General features: G+C 39.9%; 1 protein-coding gene across 2 annotated transcripts in view; it reads left to right on the top strand.

The window, feature by feature from the left end:
* The window catches only part of MEGF10 (multiple EGF like domains 10), a 124618-nt gene that overhangs the window by 4212 nt on the left and 99567 nt on the right, over nucleotides 1-20839 (top strand). For both annotated transcript variants that reach the window (XM_037028513.1, XM_037028503.1), the window contains exons 2-3: nucleotides 2939-3040; nucleotides 4519-4619. In XM_037028513.1, coding sequence (XP_036884408.1) covers nucleotides 2939-3040; nucleotides 4519-4619 — 203 coding nt within the window. The remainder of the gene's footprint in view (nucleotides 1-2938; nucleotides 3041-4518; nucleotides 4620-20839) is intronic.

Below are 20839 nucleotides of genomic sequence, written 5' to 3'. Positions count from 1 at the left end.
CCGCGATAAAGACTGGAGGGGGCGGGCCAAATATTGAGGATGGTTCTCTTCATGGTATGAGCACACAGCTTCCAGAAAGTGGCCACTGGAAAAGTGACAACCTAATTGCATAACACAGTTGGTGGGTACTGAGTAAACTAGGTGTCGTCATTTAGGGAGTATTTGGAAGTCAGAATTTGAAGACTGTTTACTAACATAGAAAAATGTTTATGAAATATGTACTCTTAAGTTTAAAAAGTAGGTTTCAAACTCAGGTATACAGTGTGATTATAAGAATATGAAAAGAAAAAAGCTAAACTAAAATAAAAGAAATATAGTAAAATGTTGATGGTGATGTAAGGAGTTCAGAATTCTCTCATCTCCCTTTTTTAAAATTTATTTTTGAAATTTTGTAGTGTCAATACCACTAAAATGAAAAAAAGAGAGATTGTATAGAAAAAAATAATTTAAAAAAGAAGGAATAATAAGAAATTTGGGTCAGCAGAGCTTAAAACTCTTCTCCCGTAAACTTAAGTGGAAGCCTCAGCTTCTGATCAAGTGAAAAGTAATTCAGATTCAGTCAGTTCTGAATTGAGTTTGAGCCTCTGAATAATTTTAATGTGAAGAGTCAAGACGGAAGAGAAATGCTGGAGACATAGTGAGTTTTATACTCCTGTTTCCCCCAAACTGCCTATATGTCTCCATTCATGCTGTACCCACATTATTTTTAGTATTTACAGGCTAGCTTTTCTTGAGAACTCTTTGAGGGCAGGAATTGCATAGAATTTGTTCAATAAGTGTTTATTGAATTGGAATCCTAAATGGTTTGTTTATCCTTTTATAGGAAAGAGCTTTTTATATTCTCAAACCAGAGAAGCGTCATGCAAATGTACACTATTGGCGAGCAGCAACTGGCAAGAAGAGGAAATTCCCGTACCTTACAATGTACTCTTATTTAAGCCCTCTTCAAAGCTGCTAGAAGTCAGTGAACATATTTTTCATGTTTGCTTATGGAATCAGTTCCCCATCCACATCAGACGAGATGTGCTTGGCTAGGATTGTTTGCCGATGATCACTTTTGCTCTAAGGCATTCAGACCTTAATAACATACCACACCCCTTGAAAATTTAGGAAAACTGCATCAGGCCTAGTTCCAATGAACTAATTCAGTTAAGCTAAATCGGTACCGTAGAGCCCCCTAGAGTGCATTTTCCCCCCAACTGGCATTAATTTAGAGTGGTTTCTCATTCCAGTAGCACATGTGGAAAGTTGTACTGTTTGCTCATGGGTAACGCAGGACTGCACTTACCTCTGCAACAGTCCGTGCACAGAGGGTGTTCGTTGGCTGTGTTCTTCACCTGAAGTGGAATGGAGAAATAATGAGGTGGGCCTCAAAATTGAGAAAGGACAAAAATTTGGCAAGGAAGTCTCAGAGTTTATATCAACCAAACCTGAGGACACTTCTAGGGGTCTGAGGAACATGTTAGTAGCTTAGTGTGAAATTTCATTTCAAGAACATTTATATTTTAATGGAGACCTCTCGCTTTACCCAAAAGGAGTTATATTGTAGGTGTAGGCAATTGCATATATACTCCATGCTTTTCTGGACCTGTTCTTGCAGGTAACAGCAGGTGTCATTGACTAGAGTAGAGGGGAACATTCATCAAAAATGTGTGCTAGAAATTCAGAAAGCGGAGTGGGAAGGGATCTTCCAGATCGCCTTGGACCCCCTGGTTTTAAGATGTGAGCACAAAACTCAGGGAAGTGAGGTTACCTTCTGAAGGTCATCCAGTTTCTCAGTGTCCGATCATAAATACAACACGGGCTGCTTCTGATCCAGTGATCTTTTCAATAGGGCCTATTACATCTGCCAAAGATCTGGAGAGGATTCCTAAATTTACCTGGAAATCAAGTTGCAGTGCCCCAAAGGGTGAACTCAAAAGTGACCCAGAGGTGCCCAACCTTTAGATGTCTCTGGGCCACACTGGAAGAAGAATTGTCTTGGGCCACACGTTGAATACATTGTGACACATAATCACAGGAAAATCTCATGGTGTTTTAAGTAAATTTACGATCTTGTGTTAGGTCACATTATAACCATCCGGAGCTGCATGAGGCCCACGGGTCGCAGGCTGGACACCACTGACAGTATGATTACTTAATGGATTATGTCCTGTTGAAGCCTAAGTATGTAGTGACTAACAGACCAGTGGGGAAAGAAGGCCTGCTCTTCTTGAGGCCTGTACCACATAGCTTTTCAGATGAGAAGGTTCTGCCCTATATCTAACCCGAATTCTTCGTGCTGAAATTTTGACCTCATTATTTCCATACTTTCTCTAGTTGATAGTTCCTTTTAATAAACTTGGGCTGTTGATTTGTAGTCAGTGAATTTGTGACTGTGGCTCATTTTATTAGTTAGCATGAACTAAAGATTTTACTGGAAATCTTTAAAAGAATGTTAAAGAAAAGAAAAACTGTTTGGAAAGGAGGATTCTTTAGATTTGCCTGTAGGTAGGAATTCAAAGCTTTGAGCATGTAATGACTGCTTTAAAACAAAGAAGGATGGCATGGAACATTGAAAGTTCTTTATATTTTATGGATGTTTTTCACCCACATTCTTATGCCCATAGGAGTGCATGCTTTTACTTTAATAAGAAGCTGCCAGAGGGGAGATGGAAGGAGATAATGGGGTGAGGGGAACAGGGAAGGGTGGTCAAAAAAACATGTATAAAGACACATAGACAAAGCCAAAGGGGGGAGGATCAATGGTGGGAGGTGGGGTGGTTGGGGTTGGGGGGAAGGGATGGGGGAAAATGGAGACAACTGTACTTGAACAACAATAAAAAAGAGAAAAAGAAGCTGTTAGTGAAAATGTATGAGAAAACAAGTTGATATTGATGGTATATAATTAATGTAAGAAAGAGAAATACTGATTCCTTGTCTTCCCTCTTCTTTTCAGCTACTCAGTAACTGTGCAAGAGTCGTACCCGCATCCCTTTGATCAAATTTACTACACCAGCTGCACTGACATTCTGAACTGGTTTAAATGCACCCGGCACAGGTAATGAGAGCACAGATAGGTGTACGAGTCTGGCTAACTGGGAAGGACTTGATAACAGAGTCATCAGATACTTCAGCAGGTGTATTCATCTCTCTAGTGAGTACTCACTGAGTGCTTGCTGTTGTCCTGGCCTTGGTTCGGATCACAGGAGATACAGAAAAGCAAAAAGGTTGTCTGTGCCCTTAAGAAGCATACAGAGAAAATGGCTACTGGTTACCATTGTTTGTTAAGAATTCATCCACCTTTTGCATTGTGCATAATGGGGGAGACGATCTTAAATGTGGACATCACCAGGTCTCAAGAAACTCATATCCCAGCGTATATTGCTATCTGAACATCCGACTCAATTTAGACTAAGTTAAATTTGACCTCGACTTAGTAAAATAAGCCATATATATTTCCCATAAATGTGAAAACAGAAAACAAAACACAAAACAATGTATTAAGTATTAAGGTTGATGTCGTGACCTGTGTTACCTTAATTTCACTTGTAAAATCCTTACAATAGCATGAGTCATGGGGCTAGTGCGGCACCTGCCGACTGACGCTACCCTAAGTGATGTTATGCTCAGTGTCATTCTTCAGACAAGCTTTCCTTGACCACTCTGTCTAAACCAGCACTCCTTTCTATTCCTCTACTTGGGCTTTATTTACCTTCCCATTTAGTCATTACCAATCATTATATGTTAGATTTATTTGTTTAATGTGTATCTTTATTAAATTCCACAGGTCTGTGTTTCCTAGTAGAATTAAGTTCCTTGAGGGTGGGCTTTATGTTTTTTCTTTTCTTGTCTTTTCTTTTTCTCACTGTGAGGTATTTCTCTGATGGCTAAAACAGTGCCTGGAATATAGTAAGTGCTTATTAAACATGTTTTATATAAGTGAGTCAGTGAGTGAATGGGGCTTTAGTTAAATTTAAGGGGTTTTCTCTATATGTCTTCTACAAGGTGGGGCAAAAGGAAGTTTACAGTTGTAAGTGCACGAAGTACGGACTTTGTTCTTGTATTACATTTATTAATTATTCTATCATTTTCCATATGAACAACTGTAAACCTACTTTTGCCCCTCCCATAAAATTCTGGTGGGATGAGATTGCATGGCATAGAGCTTTGAAGGACTTCTCTGAATTCTTCCTTTAAGACATATGCTAAGGGAATGATGATTAGATATCTTGTTTAATCAGTACTTTTCAGGATATCCCAAAATTAGTGAAACAGGGAAGCCATAAAACTTTGGAACTCTTGAAATCAAGTATAGGTTGGCTTAAATGGGCAATCCTAATATATTCTTAGCAAATGGAGTAAGAGCTAGCCTAATATTGGTCAAGAAAGGTAGTCTGTTTCTTCTTGATTATTTTGGAGTACTTTGCTTTTGATACCTTTATTATATTCAGTAGCTCTTTGCACTACAATGCAAACTCTTTGTTTCTAATCAAATCGCAGGTCAAAAGAGGTAACAGTGTGCTTTCCCCTCTGCAGAATCAGTTACCGCACAGCCTATCGGCACGGGGAGAAGACCATGTACAGGCGCAAGTCCCAGTGTTGTCCTGGATTTTATGAAAGCAGGGAAACGTGTGTCCGTAAGTCAGACCCTCACCCCTTCCAGGCTCACTCACTTGCAGAGATGGAGGCCCCCGGGGGGGGGGGGGGGGGGGGATGGGGCATCGCACATCTTTCCGTTTCACTCTCTGCTGCTGCTTTCTTGCTCTGTGTAGGGAGGGAAGCATTAACTCTGTTCCTCTGCCCTATTTAAAACTCTCCAAAAGAATGTCACTTTAGGGGAAAACAGATGTTGTAGAAGACTAGTTCAAGGCCGGATGCAGTAATGTTAATCACAGTTCCTCAATAAATGTCTCTGGAAATTGGTCAAGGAGTCATTAGATTTAGTTCGCAGAGGAGAACAGAGAGGATTTTCTCAGAGTGGCTGAGCAGAGTTCTGAGTCAGCTTCTGAGGCCAACATGTTCTTTGCTGGTGAATAGAATCCTGAGGCTTATTAAAAGTAAGGGAGCTTTCACAATGAGAATGACTATAAATCTGGGTCACAAAGTAGATCTTTTTTGTTGCCATGTTCTCTCTTCCTTCCCCTCCTAATGTCACAAATTCGTTCTGAGCTGTCTTGAGAGACGTTTGATATTTTGTCATATGCTTTAGAAAATCCCAGACTATCATGTGGAATGCAGTGTGCAATTGAGGTTTCTTACCATTGTGCATAGGACACATAGAAGAGAGATCTTAAAAACGATTTCATTCAAATGTCTTGGCTCAATCAATACGCAGCTAGAGGGGCACCTTTGCTTCTGAGCTGAGACACTTGTGCTTAGTAGCACAGAGAGAGATGAGGCTCTGCTCTAATTTGAAGGCACTGGAAATGACTGGACACATCTGGGTTTAAGAATCTGCAGAGCTGGGCAATGGTACCACTCAGCTGGGTGACCTCAGATAAGCTGTTAATACCTGTCTGGGGTTCTTTTGAAAGAGAAGACAGCAGGAAAAGAGGAAAACCAAATATGAGATGAATTGACTCCAAAAAAGACATCATAGGCATGAATCTACAGGAGCTGAGCAGGGCTGCTGAGAACCAGATATGGACATCACTCCTTCATAGGGTCGCCAGGAGTTGGAGCTAACTTAATAGCTCATAGCACGTGTGTGCGCGCGCGCACACACACGCACACACACACCGCTTGGACCAGTGTATGTGTTTCCTTCCTTCCAACCCCTGGATTCTATTCAGAGCAAGGGCTATACGTGATAATAAATGTTCACTGAAAAAGGTTACAAAATGTAACTAAACAAAAAGAAGAAAATAAAAATGCATTGGGACTGTCTGTCCTGGTCAGTAACTACTTCTGCACATATTACAAATGTCAGTGTTATTGCTCTGTAGATATTTATTTAACCAGTTTTACCTATTGAATATTTGTGATTTCCAAGTTTTGCCTCTTATGAACTGACTGGTCTGGAAGATATTACTGTAGTTAAATTTTTGCTCATATCCTTAATGGGTAAGGATTAATTCCTAGAAGTCATATTGCTGGGTTAAAGGCATACACAACTTTCTAAGATGTGTGGTATGCTTCCAATTTATACTCCCACCACCAAGATGTGAGAATGCTTTTCTGTTTATCCCCGTGCCAGTTTTTTTCTTTGCTATTTTTTTGCTTCATTTGCATGTCTTTGATTAAAATGATACTGAGTAAGAAAAACTCCATGTTTATAACGAACACCTTTGAGGATAATCATGAGTTGGTTTCTGTGGCCCCAGCTGATGGGACATTTTCAAAGGAAAGGTCTCAGTGCACACAGAGTGGGGAGTGAGGAGGCCGGGCTGGCCGGGCGGCCACTCAGAGGCTTCAGGGTAACATTATGTTGGTGTCTTTGCAGGTGTTCAAACTGACAAGCACAATGGTCAGCATACTGGGAAGGTCGTTCTCTCTCCCAGGGTTTATTTCTGTTCACCCAGGTCCTGGAAATACATATATAGCCAGATGCTTGGGTTTGCCTTCAGGCAGATCTGGCACGTGGGAAGCTAGATTTTACCGGCAAGCTGGTGTGGGGAGCGTGGCTCCAGCAAGGCCAGTGACAGAGAGAGTCTCAGTGCCGCCACAGCCCAGCATCTCGTTCTTCAGCAGTGCCGCCCATCTCAGAATGCCGGGCGGTTCCATGTGCACTGTCCTACCTGAAGATTACAATGGGAAAAATAACTTTTCTTTATCTTACCCTAGACAGGTTGCAAGGTGTTCTCCTTCCTGCTTGGAGGGATATCGCTGGCATTTGGCCCTAAAGCTCTCCTTTTTCTAAGATTTCTTGGCTGGAGACTGAAACATTTTTCTCTTGTTAATATTGGCAATAAAATATGTTAATATATTTGATCAGGGTACTGTCTCATCTCAAAGGCCTGGGAGCTCTTCCGTCTCTTTAAGGGTGTTTTGCATCTTCCCTCTGATGTCTTGATTTCATAGCTTAACCAGAGAAGAGTCAAGCTTCTCTTCCTTCCTAGTTCTTGGGATTGCCTCCAGTCAATCTGTACGCTTAACAGCTGGTGCTGGTGAGGCACCCTTGTGGGTAGAGAAGGAAGAAGAGAACATACAATTCTTGGTTCTGCTTTCATAATCTCTTTTTCAACGAGGTTTTGCTGCCAGGCATACAGCACAGTTACTGTTTTTAACTGTTTCTTGTTACCAATAGGAATTTAGACACAAGAACCAGTTATGTGTTTAGTTTAATTTTTAGTAGTCAGTTTACCTAGAAGGTAATAAAGGATGCTTTCATGGAAACACTTGGACTTGAACAAAGTTTCCCTTTGGTAGAATTAGTAGCTCCTTCCAGCGACTGAGTCCCGTCTTCCCATACCTCTCCACCCCCACTGCGTTCTTCCCAAGACGATACATTTCTGCCAAACTCTTGGGCTGTAAGAGCTCCTGGTGTACAGAACACACCCAAGTCATATGGCTCTGTGTCCAGAACACGAACATATGTCATCAGGCAAGAAGGACCAGAAAGGAGAGTGGAGGGAATAGCCTTTCTTGGGAATGTGGCTGAAAAAAAAGGATGGGTTAAAATGGTTTCCATCAAGAAAATATTACTAGGCATGAAGATGCCTATAATTTCTTGATGAGGTTTTACCCTGTTCATAAAATTAAACTTTTAAGTTTACTCATCCTTCATGGTTGCTATTCTTACCTAACCTTGTATTTCATTACTTTTGATTTGGAGAAATTCAAGTACTAATAAAGAAATGCCCAGAGGAACGAAATGTTTTTAATGTGTGTGTATATGTACATTTGTATGTGCATATAGTGTGGACATATCTGTGTATATGTTTGTGTGTGTACATGTCTTATAATTGAGATGTAATTGACATATAATATTTCATTAGTTTCAGGTATAGAACATAATGATTCAATATTTGTACATACTGCAAAATGACCACCACCAGAGACCTAGTGAATGTCCATTGCCACACATAGTTACGTTTTTTTCCCTTGTGATGAGAATTGTTAAGATTACTGACTCTCTTAGCAACTTTCAAATATACAATACAGTATTGTTAACTATAATAAAGATGGTGTATGTTACACTCCCAGGACTTACTTATTTTACAACCAGAATATTGTACCTTTTGACCAATTCTACCCTTTTCACCTGCCCCCATCTGGTAACCTGAAACCTTTTCTCAGTATCTATGAGTTTGGCTGTTTATTTGTTTGTTCATTTGTTTATTTTCAATTCCACATATAAGTGAGATTATATGGTATCTGTCTTTCCCTGTTTGAATTATTTCACTTAACATAATGTCCTTATGGTCCATCCATATTGTCACAAATGGCAAAATTTCATTCTTTTTTCATGGTCAAATAGTATTCCATTGTGTGTGTTGTGTGTGTATCTCACTTATTATTTACCCATTTATCCCTTGATGGATGCTAATGTTGTTTCTATGTCTTGGCTGTTTTGTAAATAATGCTGCAGTGAACATGGGGTGCTGGATATATATATTTTTTAATTTTTAATATATGTTATTGATTATGCCATTACAGTTGTCCTATTTCCCCCCTTCATTCCCCTCTACCCTGCACACCCCTCCCCCACCATTCCCCCCCTTTAGTTTATGTCCACATGTCACAAGTTCTTTAGATTCTATATTTCCCATACTATTCTTGTCCTCCCCCCTGTCTATTTTCTACCTACCGTCTATGCTGCTTATTCTCTGTACCTTATCCCCCCTTCTCTTCCTCCCACCCCCCTGTTTCTAACCCTCCATGTGATCTTCATTTCTATGGTTCCACTCCTGATCTAGCTGTCCTCTTAGTTTGCTTTTGTTTTAGGTGTGGTTGTTAATAACTGTGAGTTTGCTGTCCTTTCACTGTTCATATTTTTTATCTTTTTTTTCTTAGATAAGTCCCTTTAACATTTCATATAATAAGGGCTTGGTGAAGATGAACTCCTTGAATTTGATCTTATCTGAGAAACACTTTATCTGCCCTTCCATTCTAAGTGAAAGCTTTGGTGGATGGAGCAATCTTGGATGTAGGTCTTTGGATTTCATGACTTGGAATACTTCTTTCCAGCCCCTTCTTGCCTGTAAGGTCTCTTTTGAGAAATCAGCTGACAGTCTGATGGGAACTCCTTTTTAGGTGACTGTCCCCTTATCTCTTGCTGTTTCTAGGATTCTCTCCTTCATTTTAATCTTGGCTAATGTAATTATGATGTTCCTTGGTGTGTTCCTTCTTGGGTCCAACTTCTTTGGGACTCTCTGAGCTTCCTGGATTTCCTGGAAGCCTATTTCTTTTGCCAGATTGGGGAAGTTCTCCTTTATTATTTGTTCAAATAAGTTTTCCACTTGTCACTCTTCCTCTTCCCCTTCTGGTACCCCTATAATTTGGATGTTGGAACATTTAAAGATGTCCTGGAGGTTCCTAAGCCTTTCCTCATTTTTTTTGAATTCTTGTTTCTTCATTGTTTTCCGTTTGGTCATTTATTTTTTCCTCCTGGTCCACTCCCTTGATTTGAGTTCCAGTTTCCTTTCCGTCACTATTGGTTTCCTGTGCATTTCCCTTCATTTCAATTAGTTTAGCCTTCATTTGTTCCTCTAATTTGTGACTAAAATCAACCAATTCTGTGAGCATCCAGATCACCAGTATTTTGAACTGTGCATCTGATAGTTTGGCTATCTCTTGGTTGCTTAGAAGTTTTGGCTCTGGGGCTTTGTGTTATTCTGGAGTCATAATGTTTTGGTCTGTTTGTGCCTGTTATGTATGAGGGGTGGGGCCTTAGGTGTTCACCAGGGCGGGGAAACCCTGGTCACTGGATTGTGACACTGTATGTGGGGGTGGGGTTAGAGAGGGGCAATGGTGGTCTCCCCTGCTGCTTCCCACTGCTGGGGCCTGCATGGTCTGTCTCACTGCTCGCTCCTTTGCCTGGTTTATCTGCGCGTGAATGTGTGTCCGTGGTCAGCCAGCCTCCCTGCACCCTCACTGGGTCCGCCCATTGCCACCCCACACCTAGGATCTGCCAACCGCCACCTGAATGCCCAGGTCATTCTGGCTGCTCTTTCGTGCACAACCCCGCTCAGCCAGCTGCTGACTCTGCCCCTCTTACTGGTCTGGCTAGATGGTTCGTTGTTGTCAGACTTCTGTACAGTTCAATTTTCTGTGTTTTGGTTGCATTTTTTTACTAAAACTTTGTTGTCTTTAAACTTGGTTTTGCGAGGAGGCACAGTGTTTCCACCTACACCTCCATCTTGGCCGGAAGTCTGGGTATATTTTTTCAAATTAGTGTTTTTCTTTCCTTCAGATAAATATCCAGAGGTGAAATTGCTGGATCATATTGTAATTATGTTTCTAATGTTTTGAGGAACTTCTGTACTATTTTCCATAGTGGCCACACCAATTTATATTCTGAGAAACAGTGAACGAAGACTCCAACTAACGTGAGGTTGGAGATAACGTGAGATATCTCTCATCATGGTTTTGATTTGCGTTCTCCTGATGACTAGTGACAATGTGTGCCTTTTCATGTACCTGTTGGTCATTTGTATGTATGCTTTGGAAAAATGTTTATTCAAATTTTCTGCCCATTCTTAATTGGATTATTTTTTACTATCAAGTTGTATTTATATGTATTTTATATATAAGTATAAATTTTGGAAATTTATATGTTTTGGATATTAACCCTTTATCAGATATATGATTTGCAAATATTTTTTATTTTTAGGAGGCAGCCTTTTCATTTTGTTGGTGATTTCCTTTGCTGTACAGGAAAGCTTTTTAGTTTGATGGAGTCCCACTTGTTTAGTTTTTTGCTTTTGTTGCCTTTTATCTTTGTTTTAAATCCAAAAAATTATTGCCAAGACTGATGTCAAGGAGCTTACCACATATGTTTTTTTTCTAGAAGATTTATGATTTCTGGTCTTACATTCAAGTTGTTAATGCATTTTGAGTGGATTTTTGTGTATGGTGTAAGATAGGGGTCAAGTTTTATTCTCTTGAATGTAGCTGTGCAGTTTTCACAACACCATTTCTTGTGGGAACCATATATGTGTTGGTTTGTTTCTGGGCTCTTTATTCTGGTCCATTGATCTATGTATGTGTCTGCTTGTATGCCAGTATCATTCTGCTTGGATTACTATAGCTTTGCAATGTAGTTTGAAATCAGGAAGCATGATGCCTCTGTTGTTGTTCTCTTTTCTCAAGATTGCTTTGACTAAGGGGGATCTTTTGTGATTCCACACAAATTTTGGAGCTGTGTGTTCTATTTCTGTGAATAATACCATTGGAATTTTTATGGCAATTGCACTGAATCTGCAGATAGCTTTGGGTAATATGGACATTTTAACAATGTTAATTCTTTCAATTCATGGCCTGAAATATTTTTTCATTTATTTGTGTCTTCTTTCATCCATGTCTTATGGTTTTCAGTGTACAGGCCTTTCATATCCTTGGCTCAGTTTATTTTTAGGTATTTTTGATGCAATTATAAATGAATTTTTTCCTAATTTTTCTTTCTGATAACTTTTCAGTAGTGCTAATAATTAATTTTTGACTTATTAAAGTTATAAATCCAAAACCTCATTGTTTCTTAAGCTAAATTTAGCTTATAGGTGTTTCATTTATTAGTCTCACAAATTTTTAAAAACACACTAAGAGGCCTGTGACTAATGTTTTAGAAATATAAACACCATCAAGTTTTAAAAATGGGATGTGTATATTTAATAACTTCAATGTTCAATTTTAAGTAACCCAGCTTCCAGACTGACAGACTGTGCTATGTGCTTAAATACTTCTTGTAAATGTAATAAGTTCAACTTATCAATAAGGTAAAATATTAAGTTCTTTTAAATGTTGTAATACTGTATTTGTAAGATTTTACCTTAAAAATTCCAATCAGTAACTTCACTGCATATTTAAAAAATGAAATTAGAAGACTAACCTTTTATTCTAATAAGTTACATTCTTTTAAATATTACAAATATCTTTTTAATTGAAAATTATAAACACAATCTATTTTAATTCTTACACATTTCTACATTAAATTAAAATATTCACAAGACTAAAAGATAGTTTATTTCTAAGCAATTATTTTTGTCATCTCATGCTTTTCAGTTCACTTTTAAATAAAATTTTGGTGGTCTCTTCTGTTTGTGAGGTGATTTCTTTATTTTTAGATTTTAGTAAAAAATACATAACATTAAATTTACCATCTTACTCATTTTTAAATGTACAGTTTAGTTGTGTTAAGCACACTCATGTTGTTGTGCAACAGAGCTGTAGAACTTTTCCGTCTCTCAAACCTGAAACTGTGGATACACAAGATTCCCCTGCTGCCCTCCCCTCAGCCCTTGGCAACCACCTTTTACTTCTACTTTCTGTGTCTAGGATTTTGACTACTTTAGAAATCGTATGGTATTTGGCCTTTTATGATGGACTTAATGTAATATCCTCCACCTCATCCATGTTGCAGCCTGTGACAGGATTTCTTTTTTAGGGCTACATAATATTTCTTTGCAGTTTTTTGAAGTTTTTTTTTTAATACCAGAAAACATGGTCCTTGAGCATTGCCTTGATGGAACATACAGAACCCATTGTCTTAATTTAGATGCTGTATCCTGTATCACTTTGATTTAAGACATATTATTTTCTAGTGCCATTTGTGTTTTAGCTTCAGTGACAGGAACAGGCTGGGAATGAAGTGAGACTGATTAGTTTCTCAAAGAGCCACAGGAATGCTGATTAGAAACAACAGGTGGCACTGGAGAGAGAAACTGTCTGATTTTGGGGCTGGTAAAGGAGACAGTTGGAGACTGAGACTTGAATAACAAAGGCAGGGGAAAATCAGAGAAAGGCCCAGCCCTTTGGAGCTCCTTACCCTCACCAAGTTTGCAGGGGTCCATTGTTTCCTCACCTCAGAGTTCCACGGGTCCTCTCTCCCAAGATCTCAACTTTTTGCAACTCCAAGGGTGATTTTGGGCCAAAGCTGCCTCTTGTCTTCTCCCATGACCCCCAGCATGAGTGCTGAGGTGAGAGGACTAAGCTCTGATCCTGTGGCAGCAAGGAGAGCTCCAGGCAGCCCCAGCTGAAGTGTGAATGCTCTGGTGCATGGGACGGAGTAGAGGCCCACTCTCGTGATGTTCACAGCAATTGTGAATGTCCACAGCTCTGTAAATCAGCAATTCTCAACCCTCTTCATCTTACATCACACGTAAACTAATTACTAAAATCCTGCTGCACTCCAAAATTATATTGTTTGCCAATCTAACGAAAAATATAGGTATAATTTTGATTCATTCACACCGACGGCTGTTGTTGTGTTGGCTCTTGTCATTTTTTTTTGTTTGACAACCCAAGAGAAAAGAGGTCAGTGCTCCTGACTAAATAGTCAGGTACTACATGTTTAAAAATTCTCATAGCAGTGCACGTGCTGTGTCATACCAGTTGAAAATTGCTGTGGTAAATTATGGAATAAATGCACATTTGAGGCCACCCTGGGCACCTAACCATTATTTACAACATTAGAACTCTAGGAAAATACCTAGAATTTTAACCCAATACCTTTGGGTTAAAAATGTGTTTGGAGGTACACACAACTAATTTCCAAACACATCTTTGGGACCAAACCTATTAGCAAGTAGAGATCACCTATAGCTTTGGTTTCATGGGACCAGGGAAAGGTCACGGGAAAAGCAGCAGCAGAGTGGGAAGTTGGCATCTCTCCCTCTCTGGGAAGGATCTGTTGATTCCGACACAGGTCCAACCATACGTTCTCACTCCAATGTCCTTGGCTTCACCTTGGCTGATGGGAGAGAAAGTAAATTATTTTGAGCAGGGCTGTTTGCAGCAGAACTGTGAATGGACAAAAAGCATGGCCGGGGAGGAGTCTCTTCTCCAGTTCAGCTTCCATCTTTTGCCAAGACACCCAGTCTTCTCCTGCTGGATGCTACTGCAAGGGAAGGGGATGTTCTGATGAAAGTTCCCTTTGTGGTATACAGCTCTGTTACCCTGTTTTTGTTAGATGGAGGAGGTCAAATGCTAACTTCACATTACAGCTGTGATGAGGGCACTTCAGCCAGCGTGGCTTGCAAGGAAGACCCAGGGGAGGTCTGGGACGGGGGCACCCACTCGATTGCCTGTAGGCCAAGCTCTGGTGGTAGAAGATCAGTTCCCATGGATGTGCCCTGTGTGTCTTTGGCACTTGTTAAGAGAACTTTGGAACCGTAAATAAGAAGCCTTAACTCCCACACATCGAACTGTGTATGATTTCCTCTTCTTAGCAGAGATGAGTGTGACAATTGATTACCATGCAGTGAATGGATATTCACAGCTGATTTTTAACTTGGCCAACTTTATGAAAAACATGAATTGGCTGTGGGCAAATAAGGAGCAGGAACTGTGGTTGGTGTTTATATAAAAATAATTCGTATAGAAGAATTTTTGTTTGAATGTCATGCTTTGGTAAGCAATGTAGCTTAAACCCAAATTTTGGGTTAAAAGCTTAGAGACATCTGCAGCTTACTTAACCAGGACTATTTTTCCTCCAGGTCACAGATATACCACACAGGTGGCACTTTAGGGGACCACATTAAGCTATTTGCCATATAATCTATATGTTCCCCTATTTATTCTTTTTTTACTTTGGGATATTGTTCGACTGAAATTAACAAAAAGCTCCCCCTGGGGAGAGAGGGTACCATCTCTTGGAAGTGGTTACCTGAGCATTGTGTTTAGAAGGATTCTGAGGCTATGTCTGAGCTAAGAGAGAGAACAGAGTGACTCATAGGTGATTTCTGTCACGGTCTTCGGTTGGCCTGAGAGCCCCATGTTTCTCATCCCTGCATTAGACTCTGTCTGACATCCTATGGCATTTTGGACTTCTTGAGTCATGGAGATAGTTGAGGTTCCTGAGTCATGAACTTGGCCATAGGCTCCTGTTGCACCCAGCTTCCCCATTCAATTGGCAAGTCCTATGCACTTGTTCTTGTTGTCCCCAGGAAAATGAGCTTCCTTTTTGTGAACTGGAATATTTGCCAAGTTCATTCAGGATTATATTGTCAGAAATTTTGTTTTGGAATAAAAAAAGATATCTAATAGCTACATTTTGCCTCGGTGTCAGCCATAGAAGGGTGTGATGGGAAGGATATTTCAGACTTGGGCAAATTGACTAAAATAGGTTGCCCTTTTGGGAAGAGCTGGGCAGCAGGTACTTGTTTCTCTGACACGGAGATCATGGAAGAGTACATTTAATTTTTTAAGTGTTTTATTTTATTTTATTTTATTTTATTCTTTTTATCTTAATTGTTGTTCAAGTACAGTTTTCTGCCTTTTACCCCCATCCCAGCCCACCCCCCAGCCCTCCCCACCTCCCTCTTGTTTCCATCCCCGCCCTTGTTATTGTCCATGTGTCCTTTATACTTGTTCCCGCAAACCCTTCCCCTTTTCCCCTGAAATTCCCTCCCCTTTCCCCTCTGCTCACTGTCAGCCTGTTCTCAATTTCAGTGTCTTTGGTTATATTTTGCTTGTTTCTTTGTTTTGTTGATTAGGTTCCTGTTAAAGGTGAGATCATATGGTATTTGTCTTTACTGTTGGTGGGATTGCAGACTGGTACAACAACTATAGAAAACAGTATGGAATTTTCTAAGAAAACTAAAAATGGAGCTGCCTTTTGACCCAGCAATTCCACTGCTAGGATTATATCCTAAGAACCCTGAAACACCAATCCCAAAGAACCTATGCACCCCAATGTTCATAGCAGCACAATTTACAATAGCCAAGTGCTGGAAGCAACCTAGGTGCCCATCAGTAAATGAATGGATCCCAAAACTATGGTGTATTTACACGATGGAATTCTATGCAGCAGGCAGTGAAAAACATATAATTCTTTATCCAGGCATCATGTCACTTTGGTCTTTGGCTGCTGAAAAGGTTGGGGCTCAGAGTTTTTAGGCTGAGAAGAGCTGGAATGCAGGGCGGGATGCGTGTTCCGGGTTGTGAACATTCAACCCTCGGGGAGGGCTGCGGATGGGCGAGCTGGGCTTCTCTGGGGACTTAAAGGAGCGTGGGCAAGGCTTAAGGAGAGGCTGAAGGCAATCTTAACTCTTTGCTCTGAGTTCACTTGACTCTCATAGGCTTGTTTAACAATGAAGTTGTGATCTTGTTAAATATTTTCAAACAGCATAGGGTGTGGACTCTTTTAAGCAGACCCTTTTGAGTACAGCTGAAAGTGAGATAATCCTGTTAGGCTAGCCAGAGAGACCCTGAACTGACAGCGATCAGAGGGTATGTTCTCAAGTATATGTGCTCCTGATGCCCTTTCTGTCAGAGGCAGTGGATTTTTTCATGTTTCCATAGGGACCCTGTATTCTGTTGCTATGGAGCCTGACTTGGTTCAGAGGGACCTTCCAGTAAATATTGGGAAAGGTCCTTTGTCTACAAACTGCACTAGCAGGAAGTCCAATGTCCCCACTCATCTACTGGAACCTAAACTTCTGTTTTACCATTTTGGTCCTTGGTCTCTGCCAGTAGTGAAGATGGGACGTGTGGTAAACCATGCAGAAAACCTTTGTGGCCTTGTTAACTGCCAGTGCTCATTAGTTAGGATTTTATAAATAGAAGCCATGAATTTAATAATAATTTAAAATGCTAGAAATTGAAGATATTCTCAGTCTCAACAGAGAGAAATCAGGGCTCAGCGGACGGAAATTGTGACTGCTACTCTTGTTTGCTTAGGGAAGCCTGACTTTAGAGTCCCATGGAGAGAAGGCTGAGGGAAACAGTGAAAATTCCTTGCCTTTTCACTAGAAAATGAGTTCCTGCAATTGCAGCCTTTGCAGGACAGGTAGAATTTTTACAAGCCTAATAATTTACACAGTCCCCTTAGAGGGATAAATAATAGCTAATATAAAATCTCAGAACTGGCAAGCAATGTTTATTGTACAATCATTCAAACCTTTTTAGAGCAAAGCAATTTGAAAGTAATGGAAAAAACACATGTTGATCTAAGTGACAAGCTGCAAAAGACTCACATCATCAGGTAGTGTCAGAACTTGAGTTTTTTAGTTTGCGATAGCAACTGTTCATTCTTTTACAGATAACCCAGTGGTACACCTAGTACACCCCGTGGGTGACACACAGGGATACCCACAGGAGACAGACCCAAGCAGAGGGGCACTGAGACTATTCTCTGCGTTCATAGCCCAAATTCTAATCTTTTCTCTTGAAAGAAATCACTAGAGCTCCAAGAGAACCACCCTGCAGAAAAGGAAGCGTCTCGGTTAGTTCTCAAAGGGCAGCTTGCTCTGAAGGTGGGCCTCCCTGGACAACCGGGCTGGCTGAAGGGGCAGAGGCTGTTACGGGGAGTCTGAAGACATGGCAACCAGCCTGATGTTTAAGCCTAAAAAAGAACTCAGTTAGTCTGCTGTGTTTAGCCTGTAATTGAGGGACAGAAAAGGAAATGTGCCACTTTAAATGAGATCTGTCTTTCGATAGAGAGGAGACCAGGTTTCCAGAAACCTGGACTTGGTAGTTGCATGCCCCTGTTGTGAGCTACTGAGTCCTCGCCCTACAGAATTTGCTGTCGCATTGCCCAGGAAGGTCGGGAAATGCCTTCTGCTAGATCCCCCTTTTCAAAGATCTGTGTATTCTGTTAGCGTCTCTGAGCATGCTTGGAGTTAGGGTGTGTCTCAAATTTACTTGACCGTGGAATTCCCTGTCCTTCCCTGCTCCCCATGTTTTTCAAGAACATGATGGAACTCACAGTCCTAAGAGTGTGCTTATTGGAAAAAATGCTTTAAGGGATTTACTTTGCTTTTTGTATAACTTCGGACTGGTAATTGTAAATATTTAACGTGATCAGAGATTCTTTGGATCTTTGAATTTTTTTAGTTTTATGGAGAGATGATGGACGTATACCATTGTATAAGTTTAACATGTATAAATGGCACAACATGATGATTTGGTACACTTATATATTACAAAATGAGTCCCACAGTAGGGTGAGTGACACATCCATCATCGGGCATATTGTGGTCACCATTTCCTTCCTGTGGTGAGAACATGTAGGATCAACTCTCTTAGCAACTTCCAGTCTATCATACAGCATTACTGAATTACCATGCTGTACATCAGATTCCCCAGAACCTCCTCACCTTATAAGTGGAACTTTGTACTCCTTGACAAACATCCCTCATTTGTCCCCCCCCCAGCTTTGTTAACCACCATTCTACCCTCTGCTGTTAGAAGTTCATTTTCTGTTATTCCATATAAAATGATAGCATATATGGTATTTGTTTTTCTCTGTCTGACTTATTACACTTAGGATAATATCCTCAGGGCCATCTGTATTGTCACTAATGGTAGGATTTCCTTCTTTGACATGGATGAATAATATTCCATTATATGTATATTATTGTATTTTCATCAACATTGAGGCAAGTCTCCCCACCAGCAAAATGGTTGGGACTTGCTGAAAGCTCAGATGATTAGCACTTTTTTAGCAATAAAGCATTTTTTAATTAAGGTGTGCATAGTGTTTTTTTTTTAAGATGCAACACTATTTTGCATCCTTAATAGAGTCCAGTGTAGTGTAAACATTCTGGGACACCAGAAAGTTCACAGGACTCGCTTGATGGCAGTGGTTGGTCTGGAACCGAAGCCACAGCATCTCTGGGGTGTGTGTGCCTGTCAACCACCTTGTCTGTACACACTCATCCGGCAAAGGGCACTTAGGTTGTTTTCACATCGTGGCTGTTGCAACTAACAGTTCACTACAATGAACATGGCAGTGCAGATATCTGTTTAAGATCCTGATTTCTTTTTCTTCGGATTGTACCCGGCAGTGGAATTGCCGGTAGTTCTGTTTTTAACCTTTTGAGAAGTTTCCACACCGTTTTCCACAGTAGTTGTGTCAACTACAATCCCTTCCACCAACAGTGTACAAGGGTTTTCCTTTTCTCTACGTCCTCGCCAACACTTGTTACCTCTTGATCGCTGCGCTGACAGGTATGATGTGATAACACCCTGTGATTTTGATTAGCATGTCCCTGATGATTAGTGATATCAGGAACCTTAAGTATCCATTCAGGTCCTCTGCCCATTTTTAAATTGTTGGGGGGGAGGTTGGTTTGTTTTTTGCTACTGGAGTGTATGAGTTCTTTATATATTTTGTTTAGATGGTTAGAAAATATTAAAATATTTTCTCCCATTCAGCAGGTTGACATTTCATTTTGTTGATTGTTTCTTTTGCTGTGCAGAAGTTTCTCAGTTTGATGTAGTCCTGCTTTTGTTTTGTTTTGTTTTTGCTTTTGCTGCTTGTGACTTTGGTGTCGTATCAAAAAAAATCACTGCCAAGATCGATGTCCATGTGTTCTTCCCCTATGTTTTCTTCTAATAGTTTTATGATTTTAGGTTTTATATTTAAGTTTTAAATCCATATTGAGTTAATTTTTGTGAATAGCTTATGATAGGGGTCCAATTTCATTCTTCTGCAGGTAATTGTTCAGTTTTCCCAGTACCATTCGTTGAAGAGATTACCCCTTCCCCACTGAGTATTCTTAACTCTCTCATCAAATATTAGTCGGCCATATATGCAAGCGTTTATTTCTGGGCTCTCCGTTCTGCTCCATTGGTCTATATGTCTATTCTTATGCCAATGCCATACAGTTTTGATTAGGAGAGCTATTTCATACAGTCAGAAACAAGGAAGTCTGATGCCTCCAGCTTTGTTCTTCTTTCTCAAGACCACTTTGACTCTTTGGGGTCTTTTGTGGTTTCATACAAATATTAGGGTTCCTTACTCTATTTCCGTAAAAATGCCATCGTCATTTTGATAGGAATTGCAATGAAGCTGTAGATGGCTTTGGGGAGTATGGATCTTTTAACAATATTAGTACTTCTGATTCATGAACATGGGATATCTTTTTGTTTATTTTCTTTCATTTCTTTCATCAAAGTCTTACAGTTTTCAGTAGGACCTTCACCTCCTTGGTTAAATTTATTCTTAAGTATTTGATATTTTTGATACCATTGGGACTGGAACAATTTTTCTTATTGTTTTTAGAGATTTCATTGTTAACATATAGAAATGCAACTAGTTTTCATGTGTTGATTTTGTATCCTGCAACTTTACTGAATTCATTGACTAGTTCTAGCAGCTTTTGGTGGAATCTTCAGGATTTCTTGTGTATAAAATCATATTCTCTGCAAACAGAGACAATTTTCTATCTTCTTTTCTGATTTTAATGGCTTTTGTTTTTTTCTCTTTACCTGAGTTTGTTTGGAGACTTACAAGCTTTATGAACTTAAATATCTAAATCTTCTCCCAGATTTGGGAAGTGATACCCCATTATTTCTTTAAATAAACTTCCTTCCCCCTTCCCCGTCTCTTTTCTTTCAGGGATTCCAATAATTCACAAATTGCTCTTTTGATGGTGTCCTATAGCTTATGTAGCTTTCTTCACTCTTTTTCATTGTTCTCCCGCAACTGGATAATATCAAAACATGTGTCTTCTACCTGCCGGTTTCTTTTCTTGCTTGATGCATTCTTCTGGCGATGGTTTCCTTTGCATTTCTTAAATTTCACTCATTATAATCGTCAGGTGTGATTCTTTCTAAAAAATGATTTCTATTTTTTGTTAAAGTCCTCATTTTGTTTATGCATTGTTTTCCTGGTCTTGTTGAATGTCTTCTGTGTTTTCTTATAACACAGTGAGCTTTCTTAAAACAGCTATTTTGAATTCTTACTCGGGTACATTATAGATCACGTGCTTGAGGTCGGTTGGTTCCCAGAAGAATATTGTGTCTTCAGTGG

The sequence above is a fragment of the Sturnira hondurensis genome, unplaced genomic scaffold, assembly GCF_014824575.4.
Source record: "Sturnira hondurensis isolate 20B ecotype Veracruz unplaced genomic scaffold, ASM1482457v3 Scaffold0001509, whole genome shotgun sequence".
In the NCBI taxonomy this organism is placed as follows: Eukaryota; Metazoa; Chordata; class Mammalia; order Chiroptera; family Phyllostomidae; genus Sturnira; species Sturnira hondurensis.
The sequence above is the reverse complement of the archived record's forward strand: the minus strand, read 5'-3'. Positions and strand labels throughout refer to the sequence as shown.